General features: G+C 45.6%; 1 protein-coding gene across 1 annotated transcript in view; it reads right to left on the bottom strand.

Annotated features, from left to right (window-relative positions):
- Positions 1–3,274: 3,274 nt before the first annotated feature.
- LOC118847934 (serine/threonine-protein kinase TNNI3K) overlaps positions 3,275–26,196 on the bottom strand; it is a 394,003-nt gene continuing 371,081 nt past the window's right edge. The window contains exons 24-25 of the mRNA XM_036756639.1: positions 12,541–12,620; positions 3,275–3,619 (exon numbers count right to left, since the gene is read on the bottom strand). Of these exons, the coding sequence (XP_036612534.1) occupies positions 3,543–3,619; positions 12,541–12,620 (157 nt within the window). The 3' untranslated portion in view covers positions 3,275–3,542. The remainder of the gene's footprint in view (positions 3,620–12,540; positions 12,621–26,196) is intronic.

A 26,196-nucleotide genomic window follows, 5' to 3' on the forward strand; every position in this document is an offset into this window, starting at 1 on the left:
TAAACACCACCTTACTGACCCTGCCAGTCATGTATACATTGTGTCCATTGATCCTCACTACCACCCTGTCAAGTGCGTGCTCTTAATCCCATTTTACAGGTAAGAAAACTGAGGCTCAAGCTGAGGTTAAATGATTTCCCAAGGTCATGAAGCTAATGAGTATCTGAGGTAGGATTTGAATTCAGGTCTTCCTGCCTCCAAGGCCAACCCTCTCCAATTCTGGCCTTATCCGTCCTCTCAATCACTTCTGAGAGCTAGGAAGTTCTGGTTTCTTTAAAGCACTGGAGCGGGGTGTAGGATGTGTGCCTCCATAACAAGAGGACTGAGAGATGCAGAGGGACGGAAGCGCCGTGGTCTGAATATCCTCATCTGGACCCCCCCGCAGACTTTCTGCCAACTCGTCCAAGGCAGTGGGAGCTACCGGAGAGATGTCCAGGGTCCTCAGAGATGGGAGAGCCGCCCTGGGGCGGCGGGGGGGAGGCCAGTCCTTAGGGATGGGAGAGCCGCCCTGGGGGAGGGGGGAGGCCAGTCCTTAGAGATGGGAGAGCCGCCCTGGGGGAGGGGGGAGGCCATTCCTTACAGATGGGAGAGCCGCCCTGGGGGAGCGGGGAGGCCAGTCCTTAGCAATGGGAGAGCCGCCCTGGGGTGGGGGGAGGCCAGTCCTTAGAAATGGGAGAGCCGCCCCAGGGCAGAGGGGAGGCCAGTCCTTAGAGATGGGAGAGCCGCCCTGGGGTGGGGGGAGGCCAGTCCTTAGAGATGGGAGAGACGCCCTGGGGCGGGGGGAGGCCAGTGCAGCCCCCTCTCTGGTAAGTCCCAGTGGCGCCGCAGTCACCTGGAATAGCCGACTTCACCTGCCTCTGTAGACGCTCTTTTTCCCAAGCTCATCCCCTCTCCCCTTTGTGATAAAGTAACCCAGGGCCAGGCGAACTTTGCTTTTTAAAACACTGTAACAACTCTGTTGTATTGCACTTGTTTCTTTTTTAATTCTACGTATTTTATTTTGTCTACTGAAGAACATTATTTTGAGAAGGGTTGCTGGGTTTCACTAGACCGCTGCCAAAAGGGCGCAGGACACACAAGATGATTTCCATCATGCGCCTCTCCGCACACCACCTCATCCTTGCCTCAAAGCCTCCCCCAGTGGGGTTCGTGCACCCCGCTTTTTTGACTACCCGGGACCAGAAGCAACATATGTACTGAGCTAGTTAAGGCTCCAGGCTAGGGTTCCAGGTGGATATTTTCCAGTTCAACACCACCACCACGTTCATGGTGGGAAGTGAGGACTCTGTCCTGAGTATGGAGGGATCTGCTTGGGTCTCACCCATGACGCGCCCCTCATCCCTTGGTCTTTGCAGGGCTGTCCTCCACGCCTGAAAGGCTCTCCCAGGTCATGTGACTTCTTGGAAGACTCAGCCCATACACTGCTCCCCTCTAAGATCACTTCCCTCCTCCTGCCAAGCTTAGGGACCCTAAGGTACCCACATTCTACTTCTCCCTTGGAAATGTAAACCTGGGCAGAAGCTGGTACCACCTTCTTTCTGTGCTCTCCCATGCTAGGCACAGTGCCTGGCACAAAGTAAGTACTCAATCACACTAGCAGCAGTGAAGATTTGAACCCAGGCCTTTGTGGGCCTCAGTCTCCTCTCCTATAAAATGAGGGCCTGGGTGCCATGGCCACCCAGGTCCCTTCAGCTCCAAAGCTGGGACCCTGTTCATACATCTCCAACTCTATTTCCCAACAAGGGGAGATGCTTCTGTTCATCAAGTAGGTGTCACCGGGTGCCTGAGATGGTGGGGTTTTAGTTTTGGAGGTGAAGTCCAAAGCGCCCATTTTACAGATGGGGGAACTGAGGCCAGAGAGCTAGTCAGTAAACAAGTTATGTCAGGATTCAAACCCAGGACTTCAGGTCAGGTCCAGCTCTCCATTGAAACAGGCTGTTGCCCCTCTCTGCCTTGGCCATTCTCCTCTCACAGTGAGGCTAGTGGCAGGTTCACTTAAGTGATGTGTCTTTGGAAGAAAGATGGCAGGCTTTGACTGCTTGTCACGCTGGGGCCTCAGAAATTAAAGCCGGGGACTGAGAGCATGGCATGGGGCCCGCTGGAGGGGATGCTTCTGCTGGGCTCCCCCCTCCCCCTTTTGTTCAGCTGCCCAGATGGGGAACCATGGGCTCCCTAAAGGCCAAAGTCCACCTCCGACAAGAAGCCTTTCCTAGGAACCTGTTGGACTTCCCTGGACACGCCACTGAGCTTCTCATCTGTAAAACGAGAGAGCCTCATTTCAGAGGTAAAGTGATTCACCCCACATCACCAGGGATGGGCAGCAGAGGCAGGGTCCCAACCAGCTCCTCCGACTCCGACTCCGTACTTCAGGACTCCCTACCCCGTCCCCTGTGTTTACTTTGGGGCTCATGGTGGGCTCTCCCTACTCCCCCTCCACCCCATAGAACATCCAGAAGCATTACAGAAAGGGTCTTGACTGGTTGCCTCCAAATCTGTGGTCTGGAACCAATGGGCTGGACTTGCAACTCTTGCCTGGGAAGTGGTGAACATTTGTCACTAGTAACTGTGCTGTCCAATATGGGGAGGGGAGGCATTTGGAGTGAATCTAGTCAAGGTCAGAGGCCATTTCACTGTTGTCTTTGCATCTCCAGTGCTCTGCACATAGTAACTACTTAATACAAACTTATTATTGTCTGGAATTAAATTGGTGACAAAAATGACCTTAAATAGTAAGATGCCATTTTTTGGCAAATCTTTTTTTTTAATCTGCCTGTCTTCCTCCCTTCCTTTCTTCCCTTTTTCCTCTCTCCCTATCTCTTCTCCCCCTCTCTCCTCTCCCCTCTCCCTTCCCCCTCCACTCTCAATTCAAGTGTATTAACTGGAAAAGGCCTGTTGTCAAAATGCAATGAACATATAGCTGCAATCAGTTCTATATGTTTCTAAACATATTTAATCCAAAGTCCCAAAAATGAGAAAAGAGAAAGAGATGGAGACAGAAACAAAGAGAGGTACAGACAGATGGAGAAGGAGGGGGGGGGGAGAGATAGAGAGAGAGAGAGAGAGAGAGAGAGAGAGAGAGGGAGAGAGAGGGAGAGAGAGAGAGAGAGAGAGACTAGGGAGAAAGAGATGCGGTATTCTGAGAAAATAACAATCAATTCTCAAAGCCATGTTTCTCCACAGTTCAGCTTAGAAACAAGCTAGCTAACCCAATGACAACATGTGACCGCTCTGGATGGCAGCACTGTCCCCAAATAATACTATGAAATAATGAATATAGTGATTAACTTAGTGTTAGTTTACTAAATTAAAAACAATTTTTCAACCTCCATTTCTAGCTTCATTCTTCTGCATTTTAATATTTTCGACATAAATCCACAGCCCAATTTATGGCTGAAAATTACACAGAATCGGTAAATAAGCAAAGCCATTTAATGCCATCTCTCTCGGGATGAACTCTCCCACTGTAACTGGAAGTCGGGCTGCCTGGGAGGCTTGGGGTGGTCGGTCGGGAGCCAGTCTCTCCTCAGGTAGATGCCCGGCGGTCAGCTGCTGTTCTCTAAGCTGCCCCCACATTGAGGGGCCTGGAACGGCATGGGGCTCATGGGGTCAGACACATAGCCTGCAAAGAGAGCCCAAGTTCAGCGGCAATTCACAACTCCTCCACTTTTACCTCCACTTTTCTTTTACAGCCCAGACTCGAGCCAATGATGACAAGCATGTAGTTTCCATGATAAGTAAGCTGTTTACTTGCCAGTTTCTTTCCAGCACGTCTGCAGAATTTGGGCAACAGCTGCTGGTGTGCCATTACTGAAAGGAAAATTAAGCTTAAATGTTACTGCTTCGGAAGTGAGCAGAGCTGAAGGGAAATTGGAATGTCGGGTATTTGGCCTTCACCCAGGTGCATAAATACTGCCCAAGGAGCCTCGGTACTTAACTTGTGTATGTTTCATATGTATTGGGGATCATGCAATCATAGCTCCAGCCTGAAAGAGCTGGAGAGGTTGTCTGGTCAGGCCCCCTCACTTTCATAGGAAGAAACCTAGGCCCAGAGAGGTTAAGTGACTGGCCCGAAGGCCATGGGATTGGACCAAGGGTCCAGGCTCAGCGTTCCTCTCCTCCCACCTTTGTCCCCTCCTGGGAGAGGGGCCTCTCCTTCCTGGTTTTGTATCTCCAGTACTCAGCACAGTGCCGGGCACATAGCAGACACACAATACGTCCTTGCCAACTGATTGAGAGAGGACAGGATGATTTTCGTTCTTCCCTCTTATGAAAATTCTAAACTTAGCAATCATCAAAACCAGCCTTTCAAAGAGATGAGGTCATTAGTGGTCACAGCTGACGCTGCCATTGCCCTCACCCTTCTCCCGCGAGCCTCCAAGCAGCCGGCTTCCCAGGAGGTATTGAAAGTAATATGACAGATGAGAAAATTGAAATTCAGAGAGGTTTTTTGTTTTGTTCAAGGTCACACAGCCAGGGTAGAATGTTTTTCTCCATTAATACAGACCAACATGTCCTATAATTTGGAGTTGCCTGGGGGCAATGGAGTGATTTTTTGTTCTTTCCCATAGTTACCCTATATGAAATCATTAGAGGCAGAATTTGAACACAAATCTTCCTAATTGCACACCAAACACTTCAATCCCTAAGCCAGGCTGCTTTTTATTTTCTGCTTGGAGAATCTTTCCCCACTCTGGAAGGCCCAGGACTCAGATTTATGCTGAACATCAGGGTACGTCGACTCCAACCCATGCCTCTCCCTACCCATGCAAGTGGTCATCGAATGTCCTCTTAAGTCCCCCAGTGAGCGAAAGACATCCATGACCTCCGCATTCCTCTTTAGGACAGTTCTCAAATGCAGCACACTCCGACCATCCAAGCAGATTTCTCCCTGACCAAAATAATGGGACTGCTTTCTCAGGACGACGAGGGCTGAGGCCACCCTGGGCAGAAGAACAGTTGTTTGTTAGAAATGGTATTTCCCAGGCTGAGGTGTGAGTGCCATCCACCACCCTTCACCTTGGTGGTCAGCAGTCATTGCTGCTTGGCTGCCCTCGTCCAGGACATCCAAGTTTCCAAGTCTAACCCAGCCCCCAAATTCCCAAGACACATAGTCACGTGTGGTTGGAGGAGAAGACTTACTTTCACCAAGAAAGATCCCTGTCAAAACCACTGAGGCAGATCAGGACATAGACTAGAAACAAAGGCAGCTCATGTGAGTGCCTCTGTCCGCTAGACTCCTATCAGCTTTCTTCACTTTCCTCTGAGGTGTGGGTTGAAAAGACAGACCTAGTCAGGCTGGACAATGTGTGTGTGGTGTGTGTGAGTGTGTTTGCATGAGGGTTTATGTATCTGAGTGTGTGTATATGTGTGTATATGTGGTTGTGTGTGTTTGTGTGATGGTTTATGTATGTGAGTGTTTGTATATGTGTGGTGTGTGTGTTTTGTGAGGGTTTATGTATGTCTGTGTGTATATGTGTATATATGTGTGGTGTGTGTGTTTTGTGAGGGTTTATGTGTGTGAGTGTGTGTATATGTGTGTATATGTGTGGTGTGTTATATTAGGAAGGCAGAATTTATGATTTCAAAGAGAATCTCATATGTGCCTAAAAGGTCCGGAACTGCAGGATATGAGGAATTCTCTAGGCAGAAGGCAGGAGAACTAAAGCATGTATTTACACTCCACAGTAACAAGCCCACAAACCAGCGTCCCCATTTTGATATTTTCATCAAAAGCTTCCAGGCCCAATAAGTCCGCCTTACAAGGGTAACCAGGAGGCCACAGAGAAGTGAGATGGTATAAGGCAAAATCATATACATGCTTCCCCTCTCCAGTAGGAAGATTACCCACTAGCCTCCAGTCAGCTCTGCTACCGGCAGCTCAGCTTCGGCTGTAGGCATCTCTGGCTCCAACCGGAAAAGGAAAAGGGGATCTTCAAGCTGTCCACTCCCCTCTTATAGAGTTTTTGACATCATCAGGCACCTCCTGAACGACCAGGGCCGATTGGTTCTTGACTTGGCCCCTCCCCCTAGCGTAGACCACGTTAACACTCCTCCCCTCAGCCAGCCCCACGACTCATCACACAGGAAGTTCTCTGATTCCTGGCATAGTCGCTGGGCTTCCTGCCCCGGAAGAGCAAGCCCCAGCATCCAGGGAAGCTCCATGAGGTAAGCTGAGTCATTCAAAGAAAACAAAGTCCATTCTGGTTACATGTGTGTGTACGAGGGTTTATATATGTGAGTGTATGTGTGTATATGTGTGTGTGGTGTGTGTGTTTGCGTGAGGGTTTACATATGTGTATGTGTGTACATGTGTTTCTGAGTGTGTTTGCCTGAGGGTTTATGTGAGTCTCTGTGTATATGTGTGTATAGGTGTGGTGTGTGTGTTTGTGTCAGGGTTTATGTATGTGAGTTTGTGTACGTGTGTATATGTGTGTATGTGTGGCGTGTTTATATGTGTGTGTGTTTGTGTGATGGTGTGTGTGTGTATGAGTGTGTTTGCATGAAGGTTTATGTATCTGAGTGTGTAAATGTGTGTGTATGGTTGCGTCAGGGTTTATGTACATGAGTGTGTGAATGTGTGTGCGTGGTGTGTGTTTGCATGAGGGTTTATGTATGTGTGTACATGTGTGTGCATTTGCTTGAGGGTTTATATATGTGAGTATGTGTATATATGTATATATGTGTGGTGTGCATGTGTTTGGGTGAGGGTTTATGTATGTGAGTTTGTGTACGTGTGTGTATGTATGTGTGGTGTGTTTATATGTGTGTGTGTGTTTGTGTGAGGGTGTGTGTGTGTGTTTGTATGTGTGTGAGTGTGTTTGCATGGAAGTTTATGTATCTGAGTGTGTAAATGTGTGTGTATGGTTGCATCAGGGTTTATGTACATGAGTGTGTGAATGTGTGTGCGTGGTGTGTGTTTGCATTAGGGTTTTTGTATGTGAGTATGTGTATGTGCGTACATGTGTGTGTATGTGTGGTGTGTGTGTGTTTGTGTGAGGGTTTATGTACATGAGTGTGTGAATGTGTGCAGATGTGTGTGCATGTGTGATGTGTGTATGAGGGTTTATGTATGTGAGTGTGTGTATACGTGTGTGTGGTGTGTGCATGTGTTTGCATGAGGGTTTATGTATGTGAGTGTGTGAATGTGGGCTTATGTGTGTATGTGTGATGCGTGAGGGTTTATGTATGTGAGTGTGTGTATATGTGTGTGTGGTGTGTGCATGTGTTTGCATGAGGGTTTATGTATCTGAGTGTGTAAATGTGTGTGTATGGTTGCGTCAGGGTTTATGTACATGAGTGTGTGAATGTGTGTGTGTGGTGTGTGTTTGCATTAGGGTTTTTGTATGTGAGTATGTGAATGTGCGTACTTGTGTGTGTATGTGTGGTGTGTGTGTGTGTGTTTGTGTGAGGGTTTATGTACGTGAGTGTGTGAATGTGGGCTTATGTGTGTATGTGTGATGTGTGAGGGTTTATGTATGTGTGTATACGTGTGTGGTGTTTGTACATGTGTTTGCATGAGGGTTTATGTATGTGTATGTGTGTACATGTGTGTGTGTTTGCTTGAGGGTTTATATATGTGAGTATGTGTATGTGTATATGTGTATATATGTGTGGTGTGCATGTGTTTGGGTGAGGGTTTATGTATGTGAGTTTGTGTACGTGTGTATGTGTATGTATGTGTGGTGTGTTTATATGTGTGTGTGTGTGCGAGCGCGTGCGTGCGTGCATGTTGTCAGGGGACAGTGTGGAATGAAGAACATGTCTTGAAATACGTGACTCAGTGGCTAGGGTGCTGGACCTGTAGTCAGGAAGACCTGAGTTCAAATTCAGCCTCATACCATAAGGGTCCTACGACCCAAAGCAAATTACTTAACTGCATCCTGCCTCATTTTCCTCATTTGTAAAATGGGGAGAAGATTCCTAGCACCTGCTTTCCCAGGTTGTTTTTCAGATAAAATAAGCCGCAGTTTGTGAAGCCGGCTGGGAATCTCAGAGCCGACCTTAATAAACAGCGTCACGTCTGGGTGAAACACGTGCGAGCACATCAGAAAAATGCAAAACAATCCGAATGAAGTTGTGCCCCCAGGGGCAGGACCGATCCCCTCGTCCCCCGGCTCCTGGTGGTCCCTGGGGAATTCCCACAGGTCTGTGCTGTGTCCTGGCCTCCACCTTCCCATGGGATCCTAGCGGAAAACAGAGAGACTGAGCCTGTGTCCCCGACAGCACAGGAGGGCCTTCTTTCTGTGCCGGGTGCTGAGCTCGGGGTGGGCACTGAAGGAAGCTCAGAGCAGCACCGAAAGGCCTAGCACCTGTGCGGCGCCTGAAAACGGACCCAGGGTGGCGGTGGGTGGTGGGCTCTATCCAGAATCGGGGCTTACAACTTCACCAAGAACGTTAGATAGCGCTTTCAGATTTGCGATGTGCTTTACAGATGGGGGAATCGAGTCTGAAGGCTGGTAAGGGACTTGCCCAGGCTCACTCACCTAAAAAGTGTCTGGGGATGGATTAGAACCGAGGACTTTATGACCTCAAGGGCGGCCTTCTAGCCACTGCCCCACTTTAGATCTGGAAGGCCGTTTGGAGATCATTGGCATTTCAGAAACGCTAAGTGATTCGGCCTAGGTCACCTGGGCGGTCTATGTTCCAATCGGGATGCAGAGCCAGATTCCTCGATTCCAAACCCGGCATCCTTCCCCCTCTAGCCTCACTTCCTTGACAGTTAACTTTGCAAGGAAAGATTCGCAGGGGTGGGATCGGGAAGAGGGCCAAAGGCAGCGACCACGAAAGTCCGTGGGCAGAAGAGATAATAGATACCTTGAGGGAGCCTCCCTAGGACGGTCCTCAAGAGCGGCTGACACACTAGACCTGAAGTCACGAATACCCAAGTTCAAACCCTGTCTCTGACACTGACTGGTGGCATGGTCCTGAGCAATTTACCTCCTCTCTCAGCCTCAGTTCCCTCATCTGTAAAATGTGGATAATCGTAGCACCTGCCTCCTCGGGGTGTTGTGAGGATAAAATAGATCATATTTGTAAAGTACTTTGCACACTTTAAACACTAAGTAAGGGCTGGTATTATTGCTACTACCACTGCTATTACATAAAAATCCCAGGGTTTCTACCCCTGAAAGCCTGTTGGGGGCTTGAGAGCTTCTCCTAGCCCATGTTAGCTCATGGCAAGAAGGCCCAGGTTCACTGCACGGCTTACCGTAAGGGGAGAATCTTTTATCAATTTCAAATGAGAGAATATTTTGTACGCCACTTAGTACAGTGCCTAGCACATAGTAGGGACTTAATAAATGCTTATTTCCTTCCTTCTTCCACTCCCTTGCAGTAGAAAATATGCTGGATTTGTAATCCGATTCCCTGTTCTTCCACAGAATATCTTATGACCTTGGACAAGGGTCTAGACCTCTCTGGGCCTCAGTTTCTTTAAACTGAAGGAGTGGAATCCCTTCCAAATCTATGTCAATAATCCTAATGGATGCTAAATAAATACTTTAAGTGGGCAAGTGGAGGCTGGGTGACCATTTGTTAGGAATATTGTCAAGGGGACATCCCTCAGTATTCGAGTATGGGATCAAGTGGATGGTTGGAAACCAACGTCCTTCCCAGTTATAGGAGTTTCTATTTCTAAGAAAAGTATCCCAGAATATCTGAGAGAATTCTATAAAGCACGTTGTAAATCTTGAAGTGATCTGTTGGTGCCAATGATGATTTTCATAATTATCCCTTTTCCCTGATTACAGCCGCAGATGCCGGGTAGACAAATGTCCCTACAGTGACTGAGCCAGGGCATTCCTATCTTACTTCACCATCCCATGGAATCTGGCCACAAGTGATGTTTCTTCAAGAAAGATAGATTCCAGTGAAATATTGGCTCCATTTGGAAACTCCCCTTTGAAATGCGATACTTCTGGTCAGGGTAGACATTTCTAAGACACTCCATATTTTATAGCTATATAGTCACATCTATAAAAGTGTGAGAAAATGAAATTACAGTTATATATAAAAAAGAGATGATTTGACTCATGACCACAATTTCCACCTCCACCCCCCCCTCCCCAAAAATCCGTTACCGGACAACACAATTATGTTGTAAAGCTGCTGACAAATGGTGCTTGCCACTTTCCAGGCAAGAGTTGAAAGTCAAAATCATAAAAGCCCCTTTCTGTAATGTTTCCAGGTATTGCACCCTCATCCATCCAACTCCTTGGAGTATTTTTCTAAATAGCTTTCTAATGCCTCAGGTAACGCTGAGTCTGTAGACTGAGCATATAGGTGAGGTCATCCAAATCCCTTACACTGTCCTAAAAGCTGAAGGCTTCAGTTTAGGGCCTTTGGGGCAGATTGCTTATTCCATCAAGCAGATGTGTTAACCTCATCTATGTTTCTTAAATCCCTGAAAATGCACCTGCCTTAAGAAATAGAATCTGTTTAGATAACCCATTTTCTAGTTCTCCATAAAGTCCAAAGAAATAGGCTTACAGAGGGGAGTGCGCACAGCTTAGCCTCCTTGGAAACATGAATTCCTAGACTTAGGGGAAAGAATGGATTGCTCTGAATATCTTAGGAGACTCTCATAGTTCCACCTGCATGGCTTCCAATAACGTGTGTTGTGGCCTCCCTCTAAAGAAGTAGAGAAGTTGTTTCTGTGTGCACGGAGTTGTCTGTGCCAACTCCACCCTTCGCAATTGGCTTCCATGAGGCTGCTGCCTTGTTGATGGTCAATGGTTGTGTTTACCCTTCTGTAATGTTGTTCTAGTCTGATCAAACACTCCAAATAACGTTGATTTGTGTCTAGATATATCTTTAATCAATTAATGAATGTTTTATCGAGAACATGCTCTGTACCAAGTACTATGGTAGAAGAAGGGGATGAAAACACCAAGAGTGAAATGATCCCGATGGGTGAGTGGCATGCAGTCTAACTGGTAAAACAGCAAAGACATATTCTAGTATATTCAGAAAAATATGACACAAATAAAAAGTGGTTTAAGATGGTGGAAACTAGCATGTGAGGAGATCAGGGCAATTTTCCCATAGAAGGTGGCCCTTGAATTGGTCTTCCATTTTCCCATAGAAGGTAGCCCTTGAATTGGTCTTCCTTGTTTTCTCTATGCCCCTCACTCCTCCCCTTACTTTCCCTTCTCGTAAACAATCAGTGTCATTGGGGGTGGGGAAGAGTCAAGAGCCTCCTTGCAGTGTAATGGACTAGAGAAGAGTTTCCTAAAACATTTGCAAAGTTTTCTTTTGTTAAACCAACACCAATTCATGGAGCAGGTTATCCTCACTGAAGTCATTGAGCAAAGACTGCATGATCATTTGTTGGATAGGAAGATTCTTATTCATGTATGGATGGGCTGGACTAATGTCTCCTGGGGGTTGTTCCAAATGTAAAATTTTGTAATTGTATCAGATGAAAACCTAGGTACAAAGTGATTAGTAAAAGGAATCTTAAGAAAAATGCATTTGGGTGGGAGGGGAAAATTTGAAATAGTTGGGGGGGGGGTAGAGAGAAGAAACCTGGAAAGACTGCCACCATAGTTCTTTTAGCTAGAATGACAGAAATTTGTACATCATCAGAAGGTAGTGAAAAGAGCCCTGGTTTTAGAGAAAAAGCACTAGAGTGGGAATCCTGCTTATTCAACTTATTACTCATACAAATTCATTTAACCCACTTCAGCTCTCTCTACCTCAGTTTCTCTATCTATGAAATGAAGGTTTGGGGTTTTTCACACAACAACATGGGCTTACAAGGAAAGTAAAATATTCTATACCCTTCTTTTGAGGCTGTCAAACTACAAGACTTCTCTGTTTCTCACCAAAGATGACTGGTATCCAAAAAGTTTGGTCCTTTAAAAGAAGAACTCAGAGCTGGAATAGTTTTCCTCATTGGAAGTGTTTGTTGTGTATTTGTGGGATTGAAAATAAAATATGAAAATTCTGTAAAAAATAAAAAATCTTTGAGGATAATAGCACCCTTAAATCTATGATCCTATGCCACTGAGCCACTGTTCTCTGCTGTAGAAGATCCCAGGACACCTGCTTTCCATGGGCAGGGGAAGGGGAAAGTGGATGGGGACTGGGGAGAAAGTGTCATCTGTAGCTCCATGTTTTAATCAATTAATCTTGCTAGGTAGGTATGCAAACTCAGGGATTTCTATGCTGCCAGGCAATTCCTATGAAAATAAAAATGTAATAAATTTTAAAAATCATTATTTTAAATATTGATGCCCAGCAACCCTCCAACAAAAGACTATCCAGTGTTCACTCCTGACAAAAATGTGCCAGGTGCCCTGCCCTAGTTATGGTTCAGATTAGGGTTATTATCTTGCTAAATTTAATAAGGATGTTTTTAACAATCTGCAAATAATGGGGAGCAGTGTGTAATATGTTATTCTATTTTGGGGATGCTTAAATACTTTTTGTTGGTGGTTATTAAATTTAAATTTTTAAAAATCCACTTCTTACTAGTGGACATCAACCCCCAAAGCCGAGTTTTTGCTTTTGAAGAATTTCAAATGGTAGGGAACTTACCATTTTTGTCAATTGCCGGGAACCTAAAGTTTCTCCTCATCTCTTCCGGAGATGGCCCTTGAGGTAGGCTCTGTCCAGGACTGAAAGATTCAGAAAAGAAGTTCCACGGAACATTAGTTTTCATTTTCAGGAACATGTTTGGCTCGTTTTGTGGGTGTGCCCCCAGAAAGTTACTTAAAAAGCAAAGGAAAGAAAATGATTTGTTTTCTGTAGGGGATCAGGAGAGCTGCTTCCTGTTCCTTGATCCTTAAGGGAATGACCTCTTTCTTTGGACGAGTCCTGTGACTCCATTGGGGTAAGGAGCTCTCTGAGAACTTCTTCCACCAACGTTGATAGCTCCTTCTCCAGACGCCTAGTCTTAGGCACTTGCCTGGGGGCATTGAGAGGGTGAGTGACTAGCCCGTGGTCACATAGCTAAAGTCCAAGGCTGGAATTGAACCCTGATGTTCTCTGAATCCAAATGTAGCCCTCTTTCCCTGATGCTAGGCTGCCTCTGTCCCCAGAGGAAAACAGTGAATGAAAATCAATAAAAACGAGGGTTTGGAAGCAGGCTATTATGGCTGTTCAGTGGACAGTGAATGACAAATGATGCCAGAGAAGTGGGTGGTATTCCACACCTGGAGGGATTAGAATGTCATTCAGTGTGGGATCAAAATCAATTTAGCCAATCTTCACTGGCGACCTCAGCACTTTATCTCTTAAAAAAAAAATAAACTCCCTGAGTGGCGATTCTCAAGAACAATGTGCCTGTCTTCTAGAATAAATATTTAATCACCAGGGCAGCTATCTGGTTTCCCGAAGTTAGTTCTTTGGAAAAATAAAGGCCCATCACCAAGCTGTCTTCTGTCATTGCTGACTTTGGGCCTTCCCTGTGTGTTTAGCCTTCTCCTCCAAGCAAATTGTACAAAGGAAGAGTAAACATGTAGGGCAGGCAGAGGCTGACCACGGCCACATGAACCTCAGGACCAAGACAGAGAAACAGACAGATAGCACCGGCCTGCCCCTTCCCTTCACATTCCCTTGTTTCTAGGCTCGCTTGGGGTGGTCGGCAGTTGGCCAAGTATCCAGAGACCCTCCAGGACCCTCGGGCTCCCTGAAGCTAGGGCCGGATGAGAACTGTGACTTCCAACGATGCAGCTGGCTCCTGGACTCCAATGAGGGCCACTGGGAACTAATGGCAGGTAAGGAAGGTTCCCCACCTAGACATTGCTTGTTTTCAAGGGGTGGGGGATGGGGAGAGCCTGAGTGGCCTGAACCTCCGAGGTCAGCTAGTTGAACCCTTCCATTGTATAGGTGTTAAAACTGAGGCCCAGAGAGGATATTCTTTTGGCAAACTAAGCAGTCTTCAGAGATAGCCAACAAGCACTTATCAACACTATCCTAGGCCCAGGGGACACAAAAGAAAAGTTAGTGAAGTTGTGTTTGTCCTTAGAGAGCTGTCCTCTTGGGGTGGAAGGAGACAACTTGTACCTAGAATTGTGCCGGGAGAGAAGTGTCACGGAGCATCATTTCTATTGGCTATACTGCTCGGATCGTTCCAGGGCAGGGGGCCTGGAGTCGTTAACTCCTTTTGGAAGTAGAATTTTTTTTCTTTGAAAAACACAGGGAGAAATGGCATGTGTACCACTTTGAGGGTAATACGGCCTCACTTCTATCCATCAGTATGCTTTCAGTGTTTAAAATGGCTAAGAGAATCTCTCCCTTCATTGCTGTGGGGGTGGGGGGGTGGGGTTATCCCCGTGAGGCTGGGAAGGGGCAGGTGTCACTGCCACCTATGGCAGTGTGGGGAAGGGGAGAATCTGAGAAGTGGGTACAGCTGGGGAGTTCGAGCAATAGATGAATGCTCAGCCTCAGTATTTTTATTCTGTCCAAGGAGCTGTTCCCTTGATCTGTACCAGTCTCAAGGATCATTTACAAAACTGGTTGGCAATAATATCTCTGTGCATGTTGAACTAAGCTTAGGTTACAACTTACAGATGAGTTCAAATCCAGCCTCAGGCACTTCGTAGCTGTGCGACCCTGGGAAAGTGACCCAGGTCACTTCACCTCCAAATACCTCCATTTCCTCAACTTTAAAACGGGGATAAGAAGAGCACTTACCCCCCAGGGTGTTGTGAGGGTCAAATGAGCTAATGCTGGCAAAGCACTTAGCACAGCGCCTGGCACATAGTGGGCACTTAATAATGCTTGGTCCCTTCCCCTTCCCTTATCGGGGAAGACTGAATGGGCATTGGAGGACAGAGTCAGAGCTGGAAGGGTCCTTTAGTCCAGGGGATCAAACTCAAACAGAAGCAGATCCCTGGAGGTGGCGGTAGACTTAGGAAACCACAAATGAGCATTATCTATGTTGCGTTTCTGTTTATTTTGTTAAACATTTCCCAATTACATTTTAACCCCAGAGTCTTGCATCAGCATCTCTGGATTTCTGGTCCTCCCCCTTTATACTACAGATGAAGACACCAAGGTCCCCAGAGGCCCCAAGATTGCTCTAACATCCCACCTTTAGCTTGGGCAGGCACCGCAGGAGCCAGTTCATCATCCATCTCCTTCATAGCACAGATGAGGAAACCGAGGGTCAGAGAGGCATCAGAGAAGCAAGTAAAGAGCAGGAATCGAACCTAGGTCCTCTGGCTCCAAAGGCAGCCCCCCTCCATCCCCCCCCCCCCCGACTCTGCCACTGAAGCTTTCTGCCTGCTCTGACCAGATGGCAAAAAGTAACGAGAGCCATTCAAAACCAAGTACAATCTGACATCATAGTCACACAGTAAATGTAATAGCACAGGGAAGCCACAGTGAAAAAGTCGGTGAAACTCCAGAGAAGAAGGTCCTGGAGAAGGTAACAGGCTCGAGCTGCCTCTGGCTGTGACTGTCCCCAGTTGGCTTCCCCTCCCAGCTCTCCCACCCATGGGTGTGGTAAGGTGTGAAAGGGACCCTACAGGCCATCAGATCCAACAGCCTCATTTTACAGATGAAAAAACTGAGTCTAAGGGAGGGGAAGGGAGGGGCCCAATGTTTACCAGTAGGATTCTAACAGGTTATCTGACTCCAAAGCCTATGCCCTTTTCACTGTGCCCCCTCAGTCAATCCAAATGCCTCCCTTTGTAGTTATCAACACCAAGGTCAAGGTCTAGGGAGCCACCATGATTATCAAGATTTCGCTGCAACAGATCAAGGTGCAAACCTCAAGACTTCAGATGGAGTGCCCCTTCTCCAGCCCTGTGATTCTCTCTCTCTCTCTCTGTCTCTTTCTCTCTCTCCCCATCTCTATCTCTCTCTGTCTCACTGTCTCTCTCTCTCTCTCTCTGTTTCTCTGTCTCTGTCTTTCTCTGTCTCTCTGTCTCTGTCTCAGTCTCTCTGTCTGTCTCTGTCTCTGTCTTTGTCTCTGTCTCTCTCTCTGTCTGTCTCTCTGTTTCTGTCTCTCTCTGTCTCCCTCTGTCTCCATCTCTCTCTCTGTCTCTGTCTGTCTTTGTCTCTCTCTCTTTCTGTCTCTGTCTCTCTCTCTCTTTCTGTCTCTGTCTCTTTCTCTGTCTCTGTCTGAGTCTCTGTCTCTTTCTGTGTCTCTGTCTCTCTTCCCCCCGCCCCCCACCCCCAGCTCTTTTCATCTTCTCTTCTCTGTTCAGGTTGGATCAATTCCCCTGGGGTCAGGCCCAGGTGACACAGCCTCTGGTCTGGACTTGTGTCTGTGGTCACTTCCTTCCTCTTCTCCCTGTCTCCCATCTCCAATCCTCTCTCCCAGAGCGGCCCAAACAATCTTCCTTATTTGCAGGTCTCCCTGCTCGAGGTCCTGCTTTTACTACAGCCTCAGACTCTTTCTTGAGCTCATTGGTGCCCCCAGGTCCCTTTGTCCTGACAGTCAACCCTTCATATTCCTGGCTCGATTGCCTTCTCAAGTCCTCTTTCCTCCTCAGATCCCACGTTCTTTCCTTTAGCCAAACTGGGCTACAGAGAGCTGTTTTGTGTCCTGCATTCTTGAGCATCTTTTCTGACTGCCCCTCTCCTCATTCCTGGATCACATTCCCTCTCTATCTCTGCCTACTGAAACCTTTGTCTTCCTTCAAAGCCCAGCCCAGACGCCGCCTCCTCTGTGAAGTCTCCCTTCATCTTCCCACTGAAAGGGATCGTTCCCTTCCCTCCTCAGATTTCACTAGAGGACTTTGGATCTCTCCTTTGCCCTTATTCTTCTTTGCCATGTGGAATGCACCCCTCTTGTACAAGATTTGTCAGCTCCTTGAAGACCAAGACTGTGCTCATTCCGGGGACCTAGCACCGTGGCTTGGCTGGAGTGGACCCTCAGCAAGCGTTTCATTTCCTCTGGTTAGGTCAAGGATGTTTTCGGTTAGGCAGGATACTGTTGATGCTGCCCAACTTACCTCAGGACCAGGTGGATTCTGTTAACAATCCCTGCAGTGGGAAGGCTCCTTGGTCCTCAGCCCACCCAAATGTTGGCTAGGGAGGGTAATGTGTTTGAGGAGCACAGGCAGCAAATGTTAGGGGCAGGCAGGATTTGAACCCTGGCCCTCCGATTCTATGCACTAATGCCATAGCACACCAAGCTCTCTCCCCTTTCCTCACTCTTACCTAGAGCAGGTGACAATCTCCCTTCAGTTCTTTCATACTCTGGTAGAGGTGATTATCTGGGCTTCTCTGGGATTGTCTGTATCTCCCCTGCTCTCTCTGTTTGTGTCCCTCCCTGCCAGTCACCAATCAGTCAGTCTATCAGATGTCAGCCCATCAGGAGGTCTGTCTGTCTGTCTCTCAACAGGTCCATCTGCCAGTCACCAGTCAGTCAGTCTGTCAGATGTTAGCCCATCAGGAGGTCTGTCTGTCCATCTGTCAGCAGGTCCATCTGCCAGTCACCAGTCAGTCAGCTTGTCAGATGTCAGCCCATCAGGAGGTCTGTCTGTCCATCTGACAGCAGGTACATCTGTCAGTTGCCTGTTAGTCAGCCTGTCAGATGTCAGCCCATCAGGAAGTCTGTCTGTCCATCTGTCAACACGTCCATTTGCAGTCACCAGTCAGTCAGCCTGTCAGGAGGTCTGTCCGTCTGTCTCTCAGCAGGTCCATCTGTCAGTTGCCTGTCAATCAGTCTTTCAGTCAGTTTGTCTGTTTGTCAGTATGCCAGTTGTCAGTCTGTCTGTCTGTCTGTCTCTCTCTCTTTTCCTTTCTCTTTATGCCTCTCTATCTCCCTCCCTGCATCCATAAATAAAACAGGATACACAGGGCTACTCTCCACGATAATTTGTGGAGGCGTAAACAACTCCTGTCTGGTTCATCTTCATTTAAACAGCGGTTGAAAGAGAATATTCTTCATGTTAGGCTGTAAATTGAGAGTTCCATGGCTCACTAAAGTGAGCAGGAGAAACACACTTGAGAGAACTTTCTCTTCCTTCCTTGACTTCATGTTTCATAAGATTTTGTTCTTTTTCAAGTTCATGAAGGACACCAAGTATAACTGAAGCAGGTTTGGTCCCCCTGCCCTGGGAATGGGGTCAATGGAGTCAGGCAATTGGATCCATTCACAGAAGAACAGTGGCTGCCCCTCTCTCTACTTAGTCCATAGGCTAAGTCATGGGCCCAGGGGAGTGGTAGTATCCAAAGCATGGTCTTGGAGCCCAGGAAATTCATCCCCACTTTTCATGATAGGCTGTGACAATTTCAAGAAATGCTAAATTAGGGCTCTGAAAACATGCCTACCACTGCCACTACCACTTACTACTAGTACTAGTACCACCACCACCACCATAACTAGGACTCCTACTGTTTCACACAGAACCTGTGAATTCACCCGTTTGAGGAACTCTCGGCATGGAGATCATCTCCACCAATGCAGATGCCCGCTCCTGAATGACAACGTCTTTTAGAGTTTTCTGGGGGCACTGAGAGGTTTAATGACTTGGCCACCCAGTCGGTATATGTCAGAGGCAGGACGTAAGACCAGGTCTTCCTTATTCCAAGGCTAGCCCTTACCCACGTTGCCCCCCAAGGCCAGTCACATAGAGTACTCCAAGATTTGGGGTACATTTTTGCTCCCAACAGTTATGTGAGCAAGGTGGGATCCAAGTATTGTTAGAAACTTGAAAAGTGTCCTGTATTTTAGGGGTGATCGGCAACATTATTAACACAGAGTACTATAGAATTCCAGGGGGGAGCCTCCCTTGAACCTCTAGTCCATAGGGCTCAGGTCCTAGAGAGCCAGTGAGGCTCCATCATCCGCCCAAGATAATGCCAATACAAGTCATTGGAAGGAGGCTTTGAACTCAGGTCTTAACAATTCTAAGCCCAGAAGCCCTGGAGCTGCTGTCACAACATCTCTGCCTCAATTATAGAAAAAAGAAATCCCCAGTATTCATTGCCTAATTCTTACTTCATTCTCAAGAAAATGTCAACCTTCCCTCACTAGGCCTGCCCCTTGACTCCTTGCCTTTCCGGTTCCTTTCTAGAACATTCAAATATCAACCCCAAACAGAGATTTCTAACTGACTCTTTATGATGCGGGCTTCGCTAAATTCAGGCCCAACTGCTTTCTGAATCCTCCACATGAATTCATCTTCCTAAAGGTAATATCATGTCCCTGACTATGTGGAGCAGAAAACCATTATGTTACTCTGTGATTAAAGTCTTCCAGCAAAATTTCTCATCCATGCAAATTGGTCCAATTAGCTTTCATGCAACTAAAAATGTACTAAAGTTATCTGGGCATGGAGGAGGTTCATCCATTGGTTTTCAGCTCAGGGTATTTTATTTTTTTAATTGGCAGTAGCATCTCACTGGCGCTTAGCATCCTCACGCCCAATGTCTTCTAGCGCAGCAGATCTTCTGGCCTCCGACTAGTGAGGCTGCTATTTAGAACAGGAATAAACATTCATTTCCTTATTTGTTTCTGATTCTCTTGTTAGTATCTTTAAACTTGTGTTGATTCGCTTTATAACTGACAGCAGCATCTTCATCGGATGTAGCCTCGTCCTCTGCCTCAAGAGAACCTTCTGTTGTCACAACAAAAAAGAACCCAGTAAAACCATTAGGCAAAAGCAAGTCACCCATCAACAACACTGGACAAAGGATGTAACATTCTGTACCTAGAGTTTCCCATCCTTCAAACCAAAGGAAGAAGATACATTTTTGTATTTCTTCTCCCCAAGCAAAGATTGGGCATTAAAGTGACACAGCGTTCCATTTCATTTTATAACAAATCAAATGTTTGTAATGAGGCTGGATAGCCTATGAATTCTTACATCTTGTCTCGGGAGGATTAGATCAAGGTTGGGAATCATTCCTTTCACTCCAAAGAAACAACATAGATAGGAAAAGAGCTGCCCAGAATGGCTATTTGTTGTTGCCAACAAGCAATTAATGAGTGAGAAAGAGTAGCGAGAAGCCTAATGAAATATCTAGGAAAGGGCTTCTGTATTTCTGTTCTGAAAGGAGAATTGATAACAAACCTAGGAAAAGCTACTCAAGGCATCTGATCTGATGTTTTAGCATTCAGTTAGAAATAAACAGGCAAATTTAAATTGGACTTATTGTATGTAATAAATGCATTGTGAAGCCTTCATGGGTCTTTCTGTGCAGCCCATCTTTTCTCTGATCTAAACAGAAGCATCATGAATACTATTAGAGGTGAAGACCCATTTGCTCCACCTTTTCAATGGTCCCACTCAACTGTGCTCTGAATTCACTTATGAATAAACATTTCTTAATTCATCCATGAAGCTCACCGTGTTTATTTATTCATGATTTCATTCTGGCTGCTTACAGAAGAATACTTTGTCTTTGTCACCATTGCCTGCCCCACAACATCCTAAATGAAAATGAATTTATAGCTTTCACCACAGTGAAAGGGCAATGGTCAAAGCGTATCACGGAGCTAGAGGTTCCTGCAAAATGGGTATCGCAGGAAAATCAAACCGGTCGGTTGTCTTTCAAAGGCAAACAGAGAAAGCGTGGATCTTATGATCATGGGGTTAGTGTGGGAGGAGACCCTGGATGCCACTGGAATATCCATTTATAGCTGAAAGCATCCTTAGGACTCATCTAATCCAAGTTCTTCATTTTACAGAATAGGAAATTGGAATTCTTGGAGATCAGATGACTTACGTAAGGTCACACAGGGAGCGTGTGAGTGAGTGGGTTCAAACTTGGGTTTGAACCTCAGTCTTCTGTTCTCAACCTAGTGTTCTTTCCACTACCTTGACCTGGGCTAGAGGCCTTTATGCTGAACACTAGCTAGGTAAGGCCTCACCACGTGGCTCTCAAGGGAAATTACAACTCTTCAAAAAAATCTTAAGGATAACTTACAGTAAATTGTATTAGCCTCTGGGGAAGATGCTTGCCATATTTCTTGGATAGAAGGAATTCTCTTTAAGTCAGCAAAGTCCTTGATATGTCTCCATGGCCATACTCATTCTCTTTCTCATGGCTTCTAGTCTTACTCCATAGGATTTAACCTTGGAAGGGCTTTAGAGGTTATCTCATCTAGGAGGAGCCTCCTCCCACTCAAGTCCCTTAGGTCACCTGAACAGGACCAAGACCTCAACTCATGTCCTCTGACTCCAAAACCAGTGTTCTTCCTAAGGCATGAAGTCATCACTTGTGTACAGATAACTTCCAAACTTTGATTTCTCATCTTTTCCTGAGCCACGTAGTCCTCATTACTTGCTATGTGACTTTGGGTTAGTTGCTTAACCTCTCTCTGGGCTTCACTTTTTGCATCTCTAAAATGAAGGAGTTGTACTTGATGGCCTCTAAGGCTCCTTCCAAGTCTCGGACCAAGATTGTAAGAACTGAAGACTTGAAACTTATCAGGTTAAAGTATTTTAAGAATCAGTGATTTTACAGCATGGAACCCTCTCTACCAACGCAGATTCCAATCCTCCTATGAGTAGTAAAATGTTTTTGAGAATTGTTGTGGCTGAAACATTCATCATGCTGGAGCCAACCAGCATGAATGACTTAGCCAGGCTGGTGTTCAGACCACATGCCTATGACCCACAGCTACGCCTATATTCCAACCAATTAATCAAACAATAAACATTTATTAGGTGCCTTATTAAATTCTATGTGCTCAGCACTGTGCTTAGCTATGCCACAAAGGGGTACAACAAAGAAAAAAAGAATAGTCCCTGCCCTCGAGGAGTTTACATTCTAATGTGGAAAACAGCACATATATAAATAGATAAATATATGATACAAACATACAGAGTGGGTGAAACATAACCCCCAAGGGGAAAGATATACCATTGTTTCAACAATCCGGCTAGCAGCTGCTGTGGGGGTCAACACAAGCCTAACAAGAACAGTGCCAAAGCCCAGGTTCTTTTGATCTGCTTTACTAAGGAAAGCGACGTTAAGGGGTTAACAAACTTATTTTAATTCAGCATGCAAATACCATTCACTTAGTTCAGGGGAAAAACCAACACCCTGAACTTCAGAGAAAATACAAACAAATTACAAACATCGACAGATAGACCAAATATAATTCATAGTTACCAACATCTGAGTTCAGCCTAGGAGCTCATAACAGGGGCTAGAGCCAACCAGCTGATGAATGACTTAGCCAGGCTAAGTCACACGCACTACCACGGCTGTGGGTCAGAGCTCCAAAAAAGAGAAAGCCAACCCCTGGTTTTATATCTTTTTCAGGGTCAAGGGTGAGTCACACATGCGACTCATCCATGTGACCTAAAATCGTCACAAAGAGGCAACTGATGTCCCAAATGTGTCACTCAAACTCATGTGTAAACCAGGCCCTCCCCTGAGGCATGGAGGTCACCAAGGACTCTCAATCTAATCAAGGAAACAAAGGCCGAACTCTTCAAGGGCACTTGGTTGAACTGAGGGCTAAGAGCCAATTTTGTTTACCAGCACAACCATCTGGGGCAAATGGAAAAGGCCCTCTCCAGAAGGCGGGGTTTAAGCTGATTCTTGAAGGAAGTTGGGGAAGTAGGTGGCCGTGCTGAGGAGGGAAAACATTCCAGATTTGAGGCCCATAGAACTCGGTTGAATGCGCCGGAGCTTGTGTTGCCTGGGCATAACCTTGGAGATCGCCGCAGGGGCCACCTCCACATTATGACAAGGCATTGCTGTATGGTTTTTGTGGAGGAATATGATGAAATCCTTTCACTCAGTGAACCCCCTTCAGGCTTCCTCATGATTCTCTCTCAGTAGCTTCACTTTGCATTTTCTTTACTCTGGATTTACCAACGATTATGGTTTTTGACTAATGTTGCTTGCTCCCCTTTACTGGCTCCATCCGGCCAGCGGCCAAGGATATTGGAACGATCTCTCCAGTGCCCTCTCTTTCCTTTGCTCTTTCCTTCCTTTTCTCACGCCTCAGCCTACTCCAGGCTCCCGTCCACTTGTTTCTGAATTATAGCAGCATCTCCATATCATTTGTTCATTCAGGAAATTGTTGAACAATCGCTCATTATGTGTTTGTTATATTCTGGGCACTGTCTCAGGTCCTGGGGATACAGAGATACACAAAGCAGTCCCTGCCCTTAGGGAATTTATAATCTATTGGGGGAAAAGCAATGTGTGGATATATAATCACTGAACTGATCAGCCAACAAGGTAAAGGGGGCACTAGGAATTTATTAAAAAAAAAAACCCATTGTGTGCCAGAAACTGAGCGAAGTGATGGAGATTTTAAAAAAGTATAAAAGAAAGACAGCCTCTGCCCTCAAAAACAACATAGATTCTCATGGGAGAAGAACGTACATCAAAAGGAACTGAAGAGTTGTAGAGGAGGGAGAAGGAAGAAGAGGTGCCCGCATGGGCATGATGAGGAAGACTTGAAAGGCAGAAGCAGAGCCTACAGGAAGTCATCAATGGGACACGGCAACTATTATGGCAGAGGGATGTCCCCGGGTGAGAAAGCTGGGGGAGATGATGCATATTCCAGGTTGAGAAAGGCCCAGGCACTGAGAAAAGTTCCAGGAAGAGATAGAAGGAGAGGCATGGTAGAAAATCCAGAATGCCCGAAGCAGAGCCAGGAGAGGAATGAAAGTTGGCTTTTAAAACCTTTCTAAAGTGCCTACTGTGTGCTGGGTGTTGTGCAAGGTGCTGGGCACATAAAAAGAAAATGGCAAATGTTCTGGTCCCCCAGAAGTTTACAATTTAGGTTAAGCAGTGGCAAAGTGAATATTAATACATAGATAAAATTATAGATGAAGTAAATCTATGGTTGCGCATGTTTACTTTTGAGCAGGATTGTTTTTGTTTTTCAATAGGGGGCCACGGGAGGGAAGTAAAATACACACTTGTCACATAAAAATTAATTAAAATGTTATTTCAAGTGAATTGGGGGATGGGAACTAGCAATGGGGGGGGGGGTGCAGGATCAAGAAAGGCTTTATCTAGGAATGGAAACGAGCTGAGTTTTCTAGGAATCCAAGAATTCCAAGAGACCAGAATTGAGTATTTTTCAGAAATGAGAGCTAGCCTGTGCTACTGAGGGAGAAACAATATGTGCATATATAATCAGCCAATAGATAAACAAAGCAAGGCGACATACTTTTATTATGTGCTTATTGTGTGCCAAGGACTGTGCCAAGGACTGGGGCTACAAATACCAACACAAAGAAACTCAGTGTCTGTCCCCAAGAAGCTTACATTCTAATGGGGGAGGGCAGCACAAAAGGGAGCTGAGTTGGGGTGAGAGCCAAGGTTCCCCTAGAGAAGCACGGAGAGGGCGGATGGAACACACCGCGTTGGGCGAGGGCCGTGCCCATAGTTTGCTACAACCCAGAATACGTGATGCAGACTGTAGACGGTGCCACGCTCTGTCCTCCACACAGTTGGCAGAACAATTTGGCAATAACCTCAGATATCGTCTCGCTCATTTGTACAAACACTGTAAGAAATTCTTAGGAACATGAAAATGGAAAGGAATAATTGCTTTCTTTCCCGTGTCAATAAATCGATGGCATGTGCAACCTCTGGGGTTATTTGGTTTAGAGAAACATATATTTAGTGTGGTGTTTTCCTTAGGTTCAATTTTTTAAGAAGTTGCTGAAAAGAAGTGCCCCATGAGCTAAACAGTCTGAGTTAACAGTTAAAGAATGAGAGAATGAGCCCTAGCAATGATTGAGGGCAGTGGTGTAAGGATTGGTGTTACACGTATGAATCACTGCACCACTTTTCTTGATGCACAACAAGAGCCTCGACAGACTTCAGCTTCTAGGCCAACATCTTACTCTTTTTCCATGAAATCATACAAGACTCAAAGGCTGATTCAAATGAGCAAATGTTTGATCAGGACTTCTTAGGTGCTAGATTCTGGGGCCGTCTGTTTACATATCTCATCTCCCAATAGAATGTGAGTTCCTCTGAGCTCAGGACTGATGGTTTGGTTTGGTGTGTGTGTGTGTGTGTGTGTGTGTGTGTGTGTGTGTGTGTGTGCGCGCGCGCGCTTTTTCCTCCACATTTCCAACACCAAGTAGAATGCCTAACACACAGTAGGAGCCAAATAAACACTTACTGATTTGGGTAGACGACAAAGACAAACAACTATGTACAAACAAGATATAGACAGAATAAACTGGAGATGACATCTACATGCATTCGCTAATTTGTATATTCAAGACCTAGCATAATGCCTGACACATTATACATGCTTAGGAAATGTTTCTTTTAAGTTATATGAGTAAAATATAAAATATTTTATTTATATACATAAAATATAAAAATATAATATGTTTACATATAACATAAATAAGTATATAAGGATATAACCTAAATAAGATTTAAACAAATATATGTGTGTTTATGTATATGTATGTATATACACACACACATACACAAAGTAATATAAAGGCATTTTAAAGGGAAGAGAGAACTAATAGCTAATAGCTGGGGGCTGCAGCAGAATGGGGTCAAGGTAAGAAGCCAGGTCTAAGAAAAAGGTTGGTTTCTAGTATTAACTCTGCCATATATTCCCTGAATAACTGTGGGCAAGTCATACAGTCTCCAGCCTTCAGTTTTCTCATATGTAAAACAAAAATGTTTCCCTAGCTGTTCTCCAAGGCACTATTTTACTGTCTAATTCATGTTGACGTGAGTTCTCTGTGCTCATGTACATCAGCTCATACGCTGCCAAGAAATTACACAGGTTTTTGTTCTTATGACAAGCTGGTCCAAATGGGAAGATTTTAAAACACCCAAAGTCTTTGAACATGGAGTGCATTGATCTTTGTGAACCATTTGAAATATTCCTGGGAGGTTACAAAATTACGAGCAACCTTTTTGTTTTAAGTAAAAGAATACTGAACCTTTGGGACTTCTACTCCTCTGTGCGCTACCAAAGCCTGCCTTTTTGGTTCTGCAATTGGACTCTGAATACCAAGATGGTGCCATGATGCTAAGATGCAAACTTTCCATTCTTCACCTCCTCTCTTGACTGAAAAATGAATCCCATCTTGTACCATGTAGATTAAAAGCTCTAAGGTGCTCATTTGCATCCTGGAGTGATAGAATGCTTCAAATTAGAAGCTGAGTTTCCATGTCTTCTTTATAAACATAGGCAAGTCATCACCATTCCTGTGGGCCATGATTGAATTTGTGCTGTACTGCACAAGACAAGGTTTGAATCACCCTTTGGATCCTTAACAGTTGAATGAACCTGTACAAATTACTTGGCTTATTTTGAGTCTCGATTTC

Source organism: Trichosurus vulpecula, chromosome 4 (assembly GCF_011100635.1).
Source record: "Trichosurus vulpecula isolate mTriVul1 chromosome 4, mTriVul1.pri, whole genome shotgun sequence".
NCBI lineage: Eukaryota > Metazoa > Chordata > Mammalia > Diprotodontia > Phalangeridae > Trichosurus > Trichosurus vulpecula.